At 37.7% G+C, this 13,814-nt stretch overlaps 1 protein-coding gene across 4 annotated transcripts in view; it reads left to right on the top strand.

Moving 5' to 3' along the window:
• Nucleotides 1–13,814, top strand: part of VWA8 (von Willebrand factor A domain containing 8) — a 197,133-nt gene that overhangs the window by 128,839 nt on the left and 54,480 nt on the right. For all 4 annotated transcript variants that reach the window (XM_072850135.1, XM_072850134.1, XM_072850133.1 and 1 more), the window contains exons 30-35: nt 6,129–6,245; nt 6,728–6,792; nt 6,892–7,017; nt 7,658–7,767; nt 9,820–9,974; nt 11,729–11,930. In XM_072850135.1, the coding sequence (XP_072706236.1) occupies nt 6,129–6,245; nt 6,728–6,792; nt 6,892–7,017; nt 7,658–7,767; nt 9,820–9,974; nt 11,729–11,930 (775 nt within the window). The remainder of the gene's footprint in view (nt 1–6,128; nt 6,246–6,727; nt 6,793–6,891; nt 7,018–7,657; nt 7,768–9,819; nt 9,975–11,728; nt 11,931–13,814) is intronic.

The raw sequence follows: 13,814 nt of genomic DNA, 5'->3' as shown, positions 1-13,814 counted from the left end.
TGCCCAGGGGTGGGAAGAGACAACAGTTGATACAGTGCTGCTGCTGTTCGTTGTTTAATATTAATAATAGTTTATTATGTTGCCTACCAGTCATAGTGGTTTGACATGGGCATTTAATCTGGTCATTATTGTTGGTTGGTTTTTCCTTCTCCTTTTGTTGTTCTGAATTTCTTCTGCCCGTTTTGCAGTAGGTGAGAGACTCTGATCTAGAAGAAAGTTTCCTACATTGAGTTGGATTATTAAGTAGTTTTCAGTTATTTCATAACTAGTGTCTCTGCAATACTGTTGTTCCAGGAATGTTTGTCAAGTGTTGACTCCACTTTCTGGTCTCAAACACTACAGTTAAGCTTAATGCCTTACGAGAAACGCTATTCTTCTGCCTTTAGTAGAACTGCCTATGCCTTCTTTAGCTTTGCCTTGGACACTTTCCAATGCTAACTGGAAAAAATATGATTCTGAACTTACCTGCTTGTGGTTATTGCCTGTGCAGTTGTCTTGAACAGCTATAGAAGTACCATTTGGGCTATTCTGAGAGGCACATAACACATTTGTCTGGTTCTAAACAATCCTTGGCCTTTTTTGGCGAAGTCAACACAGGAAACTGTAAAACAGATGGCAGTCTATCTCATGTCTAAGAATGTTTAGAATGTCTCACGCTTTTTAGTGTAAAGCCCAGGAATATTCTTTGCTTTCTAAGTCTCTGAAATTCCTACTGTGAAAATAATTGTCATGCTAGTTTTGTTTTTAACCAAATCACAGTAGCATTTGCTGTCCGCAATGAAGTTTTTATCAAAGGTTCATCTGTGAAGCTTTAGGTAGTTAACTCTGTGACTGGTTTTGCCTCTCCTCATGGAGTATATTTTTCAGTGACAGTATGAATTAAACTCTCAAATAAAGTTTGTTCTGTGGAGAGACTATGGTAGCTCAGTGCCCCTTTCCAGATGACTTCAGTTGAGCTGCACCTCATGTTTTTCTCTGGCAAAGCTTAAATATTGCCAGTTTCAGTCTTGCCTTTCTTAGCAAGTGCTACAGGTGAACAAATCCTGTCTGAAAATAAGCCTGTTTTACACTGCTGGAAAATAATACAGAATTACAATATTCTGAATGCTTTGCATTATTTTAGGACTTTTTACATAGTGTTAACATTAAGATAGACCTTACTCATTGAGTGTGAAAATATGTTTCATTAAACTACAAACTTGGTTGCAAAAAGTCATTGTATACTTAGGACACCATTCAAAAGTAATTTTAGACTTCTTGAGGAACTTAAGTACACATCTTGCACAGAAAAAAAATGATTAAAAAAGATTCTCTTGTGTATTACATGCTCGTATTCATGGACTACATTAGTAATTTATTTGGGATTGGTTTTTAAATGAGGCACCAAAGCATAGGTCAGATGAATGCTGCTGTTGTAGACTTCACAGCCACTGCTATCCTTCCTTACATTAGGGCTCGTGTGTGAGGATCTCTGCATTTCTAGTTCCCACTGAATAAAAAGAGGGATTCTCAAGTAGTTTAATTTTTCCACATAGAGCTTAGGTTTTATTCCCAACTTTTTCTGCAGTGGAGCCATGGAAAAATAATGTGCTTTCTTTGTGCACCTGTGAAATGAGGTATATGAAGTATATTGAAGTATATGAAGTATATGAGGTAAATGAGGTATATTGCTGTATATGAAATTAAATCCATTATTATTGATGTTAGCAGGTAAGCATATAGTCTAAGCTAATCATCCATGTACCTTCTGTATCTGTTGGGAGGATAAAGGTGATCTGCAAGAGCAATTCATCCCAGCTAAGGTAGAGCATGGTGAATTGCCCTCTGGAGGTGACTCTCTCTTTCCACTGGCTACAGAAGGAGCCTTGACATATAGTCAAGATGCCTACCTTCATCTATACTAAGGTCACTGGCAGCCATAAGCTCAGAATTTGCAGCATTCACATGTTAAGACAAGTAGATTAGTGGCACATCTGTATTTTGGGCAAGGCTCCAAGGGTTAGCTACTTGTGCTAAGGGTGCATCAAACAGATCTTCAAGAAAAACAAGTAATGTCAATGATGTATGTGATGCTTTAGAGGTTTGTCTACATGTACTTGCAAAAAAGACCAAGAAGTATTAACAGTATTTGTAGAAATAAGAAGTTGCATTTATTAAATAAAAAAGTCCACTTGACAGCTGATATTTCATAAATAATACAATCCATTAATTAGACAATACCAAAAGCTAAAGATTTTCCACAATTTTTTGTTTTAATAAACCTCTTTGGAGATTAATGTTTCTGACTAAGTTATAAAAAAAAGAAAGAATTTAAACGGATGATAACCTTATTGGAAAGGATGAGAAGATATTGTGGCTCTTCAAATAAGCTTGTGTGATTTATTTCCCAGATGACATCCATCTGGATTCAATAGAGCCCTCCAGTGAAATAAAATGAAAAATCACCATTGCTTCCTGTCCTTTTAAATAAAATTTTACTAAAACTAAACTTGTCAGGGATTTAACTTAATAGCACAAATCAGAGATTTATCTGCTTTATTAAGCCACCTTTACATCTTCTTGGAAGAAAGAGTAGATGATTCTGTTCCTTGTGGTGGCCATTGGTCTCAGGGAGCATAGCCAGTTTGGACTCTTATCTTTTTGTTCAGACTAAGCTGATAGACTTTGAAAAGACTCTTCAGAAATCTCAAGTCATTTCCTCGTAAGATGGGAATTGCATTCATCTTTTCAAAGCAGCAGTGCCTCTGCTCTGTCCTCCCCACGAGTACTTCAGGGCGTACCCCTATTTCCTATAAAGCTTCGTGCCCACCTATTTCACTGCTCTTTTTCTTTCTGCACCTATTGCTTTTACCACTCAGGAGAGCAAATACAGACTGAAAAGAACTTTGATAACTTTATGGGATTATTGTATATGGGATTATAGGAGGAAAATGCATATGGAGAATTGATTTGCATAGAAATTAACTGCACACGTCCATTTTTTCTTACAAGCACTTTGCTCTGTTGAAAGGCTACAACTGGATGGACAGAGTAACCTACAGTCTACCTCAGGGAGCACAACAAGCTTTGCCCAGGCAGTGTCCTGCCAGCATCCCTTAACTCTGCTTTTATCTTTCTGGGTCAGGAAGTGGGGTAGGGAGGGAGGGAAGTGCTTTTCCCTGTCCCACGTGCTGCTGGAGCTCTTTGTCAAAGCTCTCAGATAGCCAGGGAGTGAGGGAATCTGTGGCACAGAAGCTGACACAGAGATCCGCCTCACTCACTACAGGGAGAAGATGGCGAACATCCTTTAAAATAAGACTTTTTTAACAGTTTGTGATCTAGCCTGAAACACAAGTGGGGACCTGCGTATGGAAGTACCTGCAACATACTAGTAGTAACATCTGAAACCTCTAGTCCCCATAACATTCTGATGTATGTTTTCAGGAGGAAAGGTGTATTTTCTTCAAAAACTAGTTGACGTTATTAAATTCTCTTCTTTTTTGGATATTGTATAAGACTTTCCTTTTCTATATAAGCACACCTTATAGAAAAGAAAAGGTGTGCTTATATAGAAAAGTGTGCACCTTCTATAGAAAAGGTGAAGATTTCCTTTTCTATAAGCACAAAGCTTTTAAGCTTCTATCTCTCCTTGCTGTTTTCAGTTCACTGAAATCTCTAGTACAATCAAGTCTCCCAAATCATCTGAAAGACACCACTTGCATTAATTAGAACACCAGTAATCTACTTGCATACATTTCCCTACCTCTGAAGGCATGGAGGTTTGAGCCCCAAACCATAAATCCTTGCACAGACTTTTTTCACTTGAACCTAATGAACAATATGGTATATCTGTATCTGTACCTGATATTTACAGCATCAGGATTGTTATCTGTATATCACTCAAGGGGTCCTTGAGTGGCACTAATAGAAGAGGTGCTTGCGGGACAGGAGGCAAGGAGAGGTACAGAGGGGTTACCCTGCCAAGCTAAGAATCAGCCTCATCCAGAGCTGACAGCTAAGAAGAGTCTGTGTTTGCGAGCTTGCTTGCTCGGGACCTGAGCATCAAAGGCAGAGGAGAACGAAACTCAGAGTGAGGACGGGGAGAAGAATACAAGAGGGTTAAACTGAATTATTTGTACTGTCCCACTCTGAGATTGGAGTGTATTCCTTCCCCTAGCTCTCCTCTCTCTCTGCGAGACCATAAGGAACAACTTCCCATACCAGCAAAGTGAAATCACAGCCCTGTTTGGTTGAAGGACTTTTAAGAGGAAAATGCTGGCTAAAATAAAAACAGCAGTAAGGAAAGGGAAACTTTGCAGTAACTAAAAATAAAGGCACACCACTTCACAAGATTGGTTATTGCATCTGTCCAGAGTTTGGAATTCCAGACATCGGGGTCGGGAGGTCACCCAAAGGTTACTTTTCTCCCAGTCAAGAACAAACACAGCGGAATTGCACACCAGCGTCTCTTCCCAGCCCACTTGAAGAGTTGCCAAAGCTGCTTTTGGATGTGTTCACAAGTGACGCAAAAATCTATTCTTAAACACAGACAGAATATACATCAGTCACTTAGCACAGAAGGAAACCATTAACATCAAAAGGGGTGGAGTAGAGAGGCTTTTTATATTACCAACTGCTCTCATAAATTTAACGCTAAGTGGAAGAATGTAATTGATTTGTATGTGTTCTTTATCTCATGTGGAAGGCTAATGCATTGCTTTGGTACAGCAATGCTGTTGCAGAATTGTATAAATAAAATATGGCAGAAAACCAAAATCCAAAGCAAATGACCTATTTTTTTTCCTGAACCACATTTCCATAATTTTGGTTTGTAATACATAAGCAAACTTCTTTTTTTAGAAGTATTGAACTCTAGCTAAAATTCCCAAATGCTCCAAATAACATGGTAATATTTTAAATGCTTTACCATATTTAGCTTCAAATGACTGTCATTATTAAATAAAGTTAATTTTCCCAAATAATCCTAGTGAAAGTATGAAGCGTACCCAAAAAGAACAAAACTGCTGTGACTCAGATTGTTTGTATTTGTTTTATTTAGGAGAATTTGTGGGAATTTATGTTTTACTCCCTTAACGTCTCTTGTGCGTTATTGCAGATGTTGTACGTAGACAGTTTACTTTTAATAAGTCTTTGCAGAACCTAATGTCCTTGCAGAACCTAACGTTTCCTTGAATGGCAAACAAAAAATTCAACCCAAGGCATAATTAACTTGGTCTTTTGTACCTTTTAAATTTCATTTGATGCGGTTAAGGTTGGCCCTGAATGATTGTTCTCTTGAATTCTTAGTTAAATGCATTAGGAGCAGCTGTAGTATTTTGTAAAAAGAAATGTTTAAAACGCCCCTGTCATTTGACAACATGTGTGGACCCTGGGGCATTGAGTGACAAACTGAGAAATCTGAAGAAGTTCAAAATTTAGCATACCATGTTTTCACATGTGATACGTGGAGGACAGTTGCACCGCTCTGTTCAGTATCCTGTCTGCTTCTGATCTCCATCCTCTTGAGTCATCCTGTTGTCCTCCAACAGTTGTCCTACCTCTGACACAGTAAGCTGTCTGAGCGTGCAGGTCACCGAAGGATTGTCACGCACTGGGGTGTTTAATAGGCTCCATGGTATCAGAAGTATGAACTTGGAGAGAAAGTACTAAGCCATTTCTTCTCTCACCAGTTTTTCACCTTCAGTGTAACTTAAGTAATGGGAACTCAGAGGAGGAACTCAATGGGAGGAATGCTAAGAAAACATAAAACCTGAAATGAAATATTTTAGTGACTTGACAGAATAAAACTGGTATGCCTCTCTCCTGAAGCCGACTACAGCTTGGACATGTAAGCCATACTAGTCTAGTTCCTAGAGCTTATGCAAAAGTGAATGAGATGTATAGATAAAACATTATGGAAAAACTGGAATAACATTCCAGCCCTTTTTGCATATACTTAACCTCTACAATTAAATTTCTCCATGAGCTTTGAAATGAACCAAGAAGATTCAGCGTATGTTTTTCAACAAAATCTAGATCATCTTTTCAAAATGTCCTAAGTTGCTAGAGTTGCAAAAGTGCTTCAGATAGATTTGTTGTAGTCTCTTAAATGGGCTTGAGATGTACACGGATCTGCTTTTCATTTACAGAGCAATGTTGTGTTGCTGCTGGATACAAACAATGGTGCCCTTCGCCGGCTTGTGCTCTTACCAGATGCTCAAGAGTCTCCTAAGAGAACATCTTGGTGGAGCAGCAAAGAAGAGATGGTGAGGAATAGCACCTGCCTCTATTATACTAAGGTTTTTTTTAAATCAAAGCTCAGTATTGGAAAAACTGTCCCAGAATCAGTTATCTTTCTGGTTTTATGGCCCAAGCACTTAATTGTTTACTCTTATGTATGTTTAAATGCCTCACACATAAAATAGCATTGTTATGGAATAGTGATATGAAAAATATAAATAAGTTGTATTGTCTGAGGATATGTATCTTTAAAATATCCCTCTCTGGAGCTAGAACTGGGAATAATGGAACATTTTGTTACAAGGGATTATGTCCAAAATAATGAAATCAATTATGATGCAATTATATGACTTGGGACAAGGCAGGCTAGATAGCATTTTGAGAGGTAATTAATGCCATGGATTATTCTAAATAAAGGAAAAATGTAGTACACTTTCAGGGGAGTCAGGGAAACTCACTGGGACGACTTTAACAAACACTAATTGCTGTATGATGTATTTTTATACAGTGCAACTACAAAATGTGCCGAGAGTTTTCACACAAAAACTGGCTGGTGTTCTACAAAGAAGCAGGGTGAGAATAAATTATGTCCTTATATTATATTGATTTATAACAGATCTCCTTGTGTACATCCCTATCTGATTATTCTTTTCTTGGCTTCCAATTTTGCAGAAACCGCCTTATTGTACTGGATGTATTAGAGGGTCTAACTCATACCATCTCGCTTCCGATCAATCTGAAATCTGTTTTCCTGGCAGCTGAAGACCGGTGGCTCTTGGTGGAAAATGAAACAAATCAGTTAGTTAAGCCTAGTTTTCTTGATGGCATTCTCTCTTGTTTCTGTCTTGTTTATGTTCAGGAGTTTCACTCCTGTCTCAGAGTTGTTTTTTCAGTTTGTGAGACTGGCTAGACTTAAACAGTTGGTGTTTAAGATGCAGATTTGCTCTGGTGGAAGTGCAGGTAGGCTTTTAGAGTAGGAAATGAACAGGATATGCCTGCCTGAATTCATGCCTCTGAAAATCTAGACCAGCTTTGATTGTATGCATGTTAATACTGTTTTTACTGAGGTGGTATTGATCTTTAGAAATGAAAATGTTGGTGGACCTAGCTTTGGAAATAGAGCCACATCATCCAGAGTTAGTGCCTGCTTGCTTTACTGTCATGGTCATGTGAAAGAAATATTACTCTGCTGTCTTATTTTTATAAATGCACAGCAAATAAAAGTGTGTAAATAGTTACCAGAAGACAAATCTGCCACTTGCTGGCTTACCCTTTGCTATCTCACAGATGTTTGTTAAATCATATTTAGTTTTAGCAAAAGGTGTTGATAACCTTGTTTATATAAATGTAGAATGTTTTCGCTGTTTCAGAAGATAAAAGTCCTTGTTTAGAGTTACAAGCTTAATCAGGAATTATTATAAATGTATATCCTTTACAGGAAATTTCTTTTAACCAAGCGTGCCCATATGGAATCTGAAGACAGTGAGGTTTGCCAGCTGTATGCATTGAGTGAAGAGCCAGCTGACATGGGATTTGGCCTAACAACGGGTATTGAATGCAAGCTTGGCTTGTTCTTTTTTTTTTTTAATCTTTTCTGTGTTTGCAGCTGCACAAACAAGGCTCTTTTACTTTAAAGCTCTGGGTAACCTTCTCTCTGATTCTGTTTTTGTCCTCCCTTTATCATGTTTGGTTAATAATAACTTTTCACGAAGCACGGCAAATTCCATGCTCAAACTTCAGGTTGTTTGAATAAAGCATCTTTGTTTCATTGTAGCATTTAAGACCCTCAGTCATGGACTTTCAGGAAATGTACAAACATATAGAATGGAGAAGGGAGAAGGACGACTAGGCGGGAGTTAGAACACAGGAATAGAAGGGACCAAATATGTTGATGAGTCCAGTCTGTACGCTGTTGCAGGTCTGTTACACACATTCAGATGAGCTAGAAGACATTTCCCAACACTTATAAAAATACAAAAGACCTACTGTTAAAACAGAACAGAAGTCACAGTTTCTAAAGTTCTGCAGATAGTGTGCAGGAGGCCATTGAGGCCATCACACCCGTGTTAAAAGATAGGGGGAATTTGTTCAGTAAAATTCCCAGATGGTGCTAGGCATTGAGACACGTCTTAGCTACAGAAGAAGGCAGAAATATCCAGTGGTCATCATTCTGCCTGGTAAGGTCTGCCTATCTTCAGATCTGATGACATTTTCAACCCTGAGCATTTGATCACGGTGCACAAAATCTTTAGTCTACCTGGTTTAATAACACTGGAAGTACATGTGCATCCCACCTAACAGTTTATAGGCTTTGGCCTATCTCCAGTGTGTCTCAGAGGCGCAGAGGAAAAAATAGAGAAACCACTTTATATCTGTTAAAGAGGGAAAAAGCTTCATCCTGGTCCTTGTGGCTAAGTATGAAGAATGAGATTAACACAGTGTAAACATGATACAAGCAAATGTTATTGACAAATAACAAATACAGCTTATTTTACGCAAACAGCAACAAATTGGATACCAAAGACTCTAACCACAGCTTAAACATCTAGGATCCTTTTTATCTCTTGTACAGTTTACTCTATCAACTTACCAAGCTCCATCAGAGCACAGGAGTTTCCTTCCTCTTACTACCTTATTTAGAAACCACTATAGAGTATCATTTCTCAGATGGGTAGAAACATTATTATAATTTCCAGTCTCAAAGTATTTGTGGACAGTTTATTGCTGCATGCTTTTTGTGCTATTTTTATCCTTTGTTATCTTATTTCTTCCCTTCCAATCTAAAAAGTTATCATATCGCCTCTCCGCTTTTTTCCAAATCATCCAGCAAACCCCGAATGTAACATCTTCAGCCTGTTCTCATTCTTTGAGGCAGAACCTGTGGCAGGACAACTAAGAAAAGGTAGACCAGTGTGGGTTTGCCACTGACCCAAACCCGTAGCCCATTCATCCTTTGAGGGAGGAAAGATTTTCTCCCGCTGCCAGGTAAACAAGATAGTCTGCCCACTGAAGTGGAAACAGTGTATGCTGCAGAACTAAAGACAGTGGGTTCTGACTGTGTTGATAATTTGAGGCAAGGTAAAGGGCTGTTACAGTTGCACAGAATAAAATTTAGTTTTCCTTAGCTTAAAGAAAAAGAAAACTAGACCATTATTTACCAGAAATGTGTTACAAATAACATTATTTAAATTGCAAAGACAGCAAGACAGCTACCAAGAAATGTCACATTGACACTTACCTGTGCAAACCTACATTTTGCCTTTTTGTGCATTTGCATTATAACAATATTCAATGAGATCACATGCTGTTCTATTCCATAGGCTTCCTGCCTCATTTGCACAGTAGAGGGCAAAATTAAGTGGTATAAGCAACTACAAAGCTAGTATTTCCTGATTTTAAGTACTTAACTTTACAAAAATAACATTATTTCCTGACTTCTTTGCTGTGTTATAGTGTAGTATAATCAAATCTTCCGCTTTTTAGTAATTTTATGCTCAAAGTAATAGCAATGATCAGTGCTCAGCACTCTGACAGTTAATATTGTTTCCTATTGCACATCTGGATTTAATGACTTTCATTTTGTTTAATTTCCCTGTTTAGCGTCAGAACTGTGTGTGCCGCATGCAGTTTCAAGTGACCAGCTATCTTCAGAAAACCTCAGTGCAGCTGTGGGACAAAAGATCAGCTCCCCCAACAGGATTTTCTCAGATGAACATAATTATGCTACTATTGTTATTGGTTTCCCAGACCTCTTGGTAAATAGTCAGCATTATTATATAATGAAGTAATATGATCTCATTTATTCTGTAACCAATTAAGTACCTGTTTACCAAATGATATGGAAAAAGAAGGGAATGACAGTAAATGACAAATTAATGTAGTGTGCACCATTTGGAAGGGTAGCCTAATCTAGAGGGATTTCAGTGGAGTTTGAAATAAGAGGAAATTGGACAACATAATGTCTAGCACAGACAAAATTCATTGTAGGTAATTTCTGAACAGTGCTGGCTAGAGGAATATTTTCTAAATCATGTGTTTTTATAGATTTTTAATTAAATACAACCACTGAGAAAAAGGATATCAATATCATTTTGGACTGTTCAGTGTGAACTTTTTGTCCAGTGTGCAGCAGCTAGCAAGACTCTAGATTTCAGAAAAAGAAAAAAGATACAGAATATGGTAACAAAACTACACAGCCCCTTCAATATTTAAAATGCAGTTAAGTGTAAATACTGCATGTAATTGTGCTCACTCCTGTGACAAAATTAGGAAAGGACCAGAATGGAAAGTGAAACTTAACAGTGTAATGACTAAGGCTGTTGCAAGGAGTGGAGGTAAACACAGGGAAAATAAAAGCAGTATGTTTAATTCTTTGGATTTATTTATATTTACTACCTAGTGACACATTAAAAGGGTGGTGCTTATGGGATAAATAATTTTATGTCATGTTTGCTTAATAAATTGGGGAAAATTAGAAAATTTAACTGTTAACAGACATGAATTTTGGGAAAGCCAAATGATTGAAGAAAATACTCTGAAATCCAAAATGATTCAAAAATATGTTTTTGTCAGTAAGACTTTCCCTGTCTTTGCAATTAGCTTTTGAGTTTTACTTGATTTGGATTTATATTACCAGATTGATTATACTAGCTTTTCATATTATTTATAATAGATGTGAGTTTATTACTGGAAAAGGGAGGTAGTCTGGAGGAGGAAGTACTAAAGATGCTACACAGTTCAATATCAACACTGGTGATGAAGCATTTTGCTCTCCCTGATTTAGACTGAGGCCCTGTCTTTCCTTATACATGGTTTTAAATGTCCATGTGAAAATCAAAGAGGGAGTGCTAAAGGTGAACGTGAGGGTGGTGGGACAAAACTTCAGATTCAATGTTTAGTGTTTAGTGGGTGTTTAGTATGAACAAGGTATCTAAGCTCTTATTCATAATAACAATGCTCAGCTGACCAAACGTAGAGGCCTTCTTCAAGATGAGATGATTTATTCTCTAGGCTCCACTGACTATAGCAGGGGATGAAGCACCTGGCTCACATGTGGACATCTATGTTTATGTCTCTGAACCTGGAGCCAAATCCCAGCCTTAATGCCTAGCTTTGAATTCATTACTGAAATATCTGTTTGCATGTATCTACATTAGTGGAAACTTAGATTATGGTAACAGCTTGTTACATAGTTTGATTCCAGATTAGGTTATTTCAATGCTTTCTGGTCCTGGTTCAACATGAAAAAAATGTTGATTCAACTTCAGATCTTCAAAGAGTCTCAATTCCTAAAACTTGTGTAGGTGATCTGTTGTTTTTCACTCCTATAGGAGTTTTTAATGACAAAATGATCCAGGTCTTTTCTTTGTCATGTGGTGACATGAGAGGTGTAACCACAGTAGCTACATTTGATTTGAAATTAGATAAGAAGTGGAACTTATCAGGAAACGTTTGTTCTTAGGCTCAATAACAGTAACGTTTTGTTCAGTAGACTTCTTCTCTCTTGCAGTCTCCTAGTGAAGTGTATAGCTGGAAAAGAAACTCCTCTCTGAGTCGCAAACGTGCTTCTCCTTCTGATCCATTTTATTATGGAGCCCGGAGGAAAACAGCAGCTGCAAAACAAACCAATTGTGTAACTTTATTGGCTTCTAATCAAATAGCCAGAATTTTAGCACCTGGAGATGTGCCTTTGAAAGACATTTACCCAAAAGGTAAGAGGTTCATATACTTGTGCTGCAACAACTGTACACACTTGTTTTTGTTTTGTAAACTGCAATAACTCATGAATTTTTCCAAAATGTTTTTAAAGAATCACAAAGCAAGCATTTGAGGAGGAATGAGAGTGGTTGCACTTATTTTTAAAATTAATTTGCATCTTATTAACATGCTGAATTATACTTCTGAGGAATTAAAAGGCTACCTACACTGTGAATATCCCAGTAGATGGGATCTCCCTCTGTCCGCACTGGGAACCAGCTACAGGAATATGATCGTTCCGGTTCAGCAGTCAGCCTTCACCAGTGTTTCCAAGGTCTGCTCAGTGCCACACAGACAAGCAATGATAAGACAAACCTGTTGTCTGTCTAGCTCAGTATTCTGTCTCCAGCAGGGCCAATAGGAGAGGTTATTTTGGGAATGCATGTGAGCCTGGCCACGTCTGTGTCTTTCCCTTCATGCTTTCTCAACATTTGCAGTTGTTTTGCTAGGGCTGTTGCAGGGGACATCTCTCTCAGCCTTGCAATCTCCTTTTATGGACCTGTTGTCCACAAGTTCGTCTGGTCCCTCTTTGAATTTGCGTGTCTCCACAGCAAGCTCACAAGTTCGCTACTCTCTGTATCAACTGATCTCCTACCAGGTTTATCAAGTGCCCCTCATTCTGGCATTGCAGGGGTGGGTGAATAATAGTTCTGCATTCACCTTAACCATCACCTTCATGACTTTGTAAACTTAAGTCACATCTGCCTTCTCTCCAAACTGTAGAGACAGAGGCTTTTTAGTTCTTCCCTTGTCCAAGAGAATGTTGCACGAGCAACGTTCACATACAGCAAAACTGTCCTCCACTTGTACACTAATAAAGCAGGTATAGACTACAGACCTTCAGACTTTTTTGTGCTGCCATGCCAAGCTTTCTGTTATCGTTGTATCTTTAGTTTCTTCAGCCAATAACTAAAACTATACCAATTAGTGCTAAATAAAAGCATTTCTGAGTTTTGCATTAATTACTTCTAGAAATCTCCAAGGAAAGGTCACTATCAAAAGAGAAAACCCCCAAAATATTTCTATGTGGTAGAATGGCAGGTTTTTTGAATTCATCAGCACAAGAAGCTCTTCCTGATTTGTTCTGTATGAGAACTCTCTGTCCCAGAATAAATGCTTTATTCAAAATTAACTCCCTTTTACAAAATAAATTATCTAATATGTCTGCCTTTGTTTAACGCAGATTAACTTCCCTGTGTAGAAAAATCCTTTTATTTATTACTAAAAGGATAAAACATTTATTTGACTAAAGAAGTAAAGTCAAGGACATAAACAGGGTAGAAAACGGAAGTTACCTACATTTGTAAAGAAAAGGTTAGCTTTTAAAAAGGATTAAACTTAATAAAACATAGTTAGAGTTAGCATGGCAATCTTGGAACTAATTATACCACTTCAGGCTGTAATCTTCTCATACTTTGTAAACTGCTGAAGGGTCAGACTGGGTCATTTTTTTTAGGCCTTCATGGTAAAAAGAAAATAATCTGACTTTGAAGTGGATGGTATAAAAATTCAGAACATAAATATTCTGAGCTTTGATTAAAATTAGTTTATTAATTTGGGAGTGAGGGAGGGATACAGTGTTTCCAAATGATACCTAAAATTGAGATCTTGACAGTTATTTCCACGTCTTTTAAGTTGCTGTGGTATATAACACTTTATCATGCTAGATTAATATAATTAAAAACCACAGGACATTCTTCATGAATCCTGGATACCAGTGACCTGAGCAAATTATCCATCTGAGAATTGGCTTCTGTCTGACCGAGCAATTTAATTTATATCTGTTGTTATAGTTGAACAAGATACTAACTTTTTTTTTCCTCAACTATGGTGAAATA

This window comes from Ciconia boyciana, chromosome 1, assembly GCF_034638445.1.
Source record: "Ciconia boyciana chromosome 1, ASM3463844v1, whole genome shotgun sequence".
NCBI lineage: Eukaryota > Metazoa > Chordata > Aves > Ciconiiformes > Ciconiidae > Ciconia > Ciconia boyciana.
Note: the sequence above shows the minus strand (reverse complement) of the source record. Positions and strands in the feature narration are given on the sequence as shown.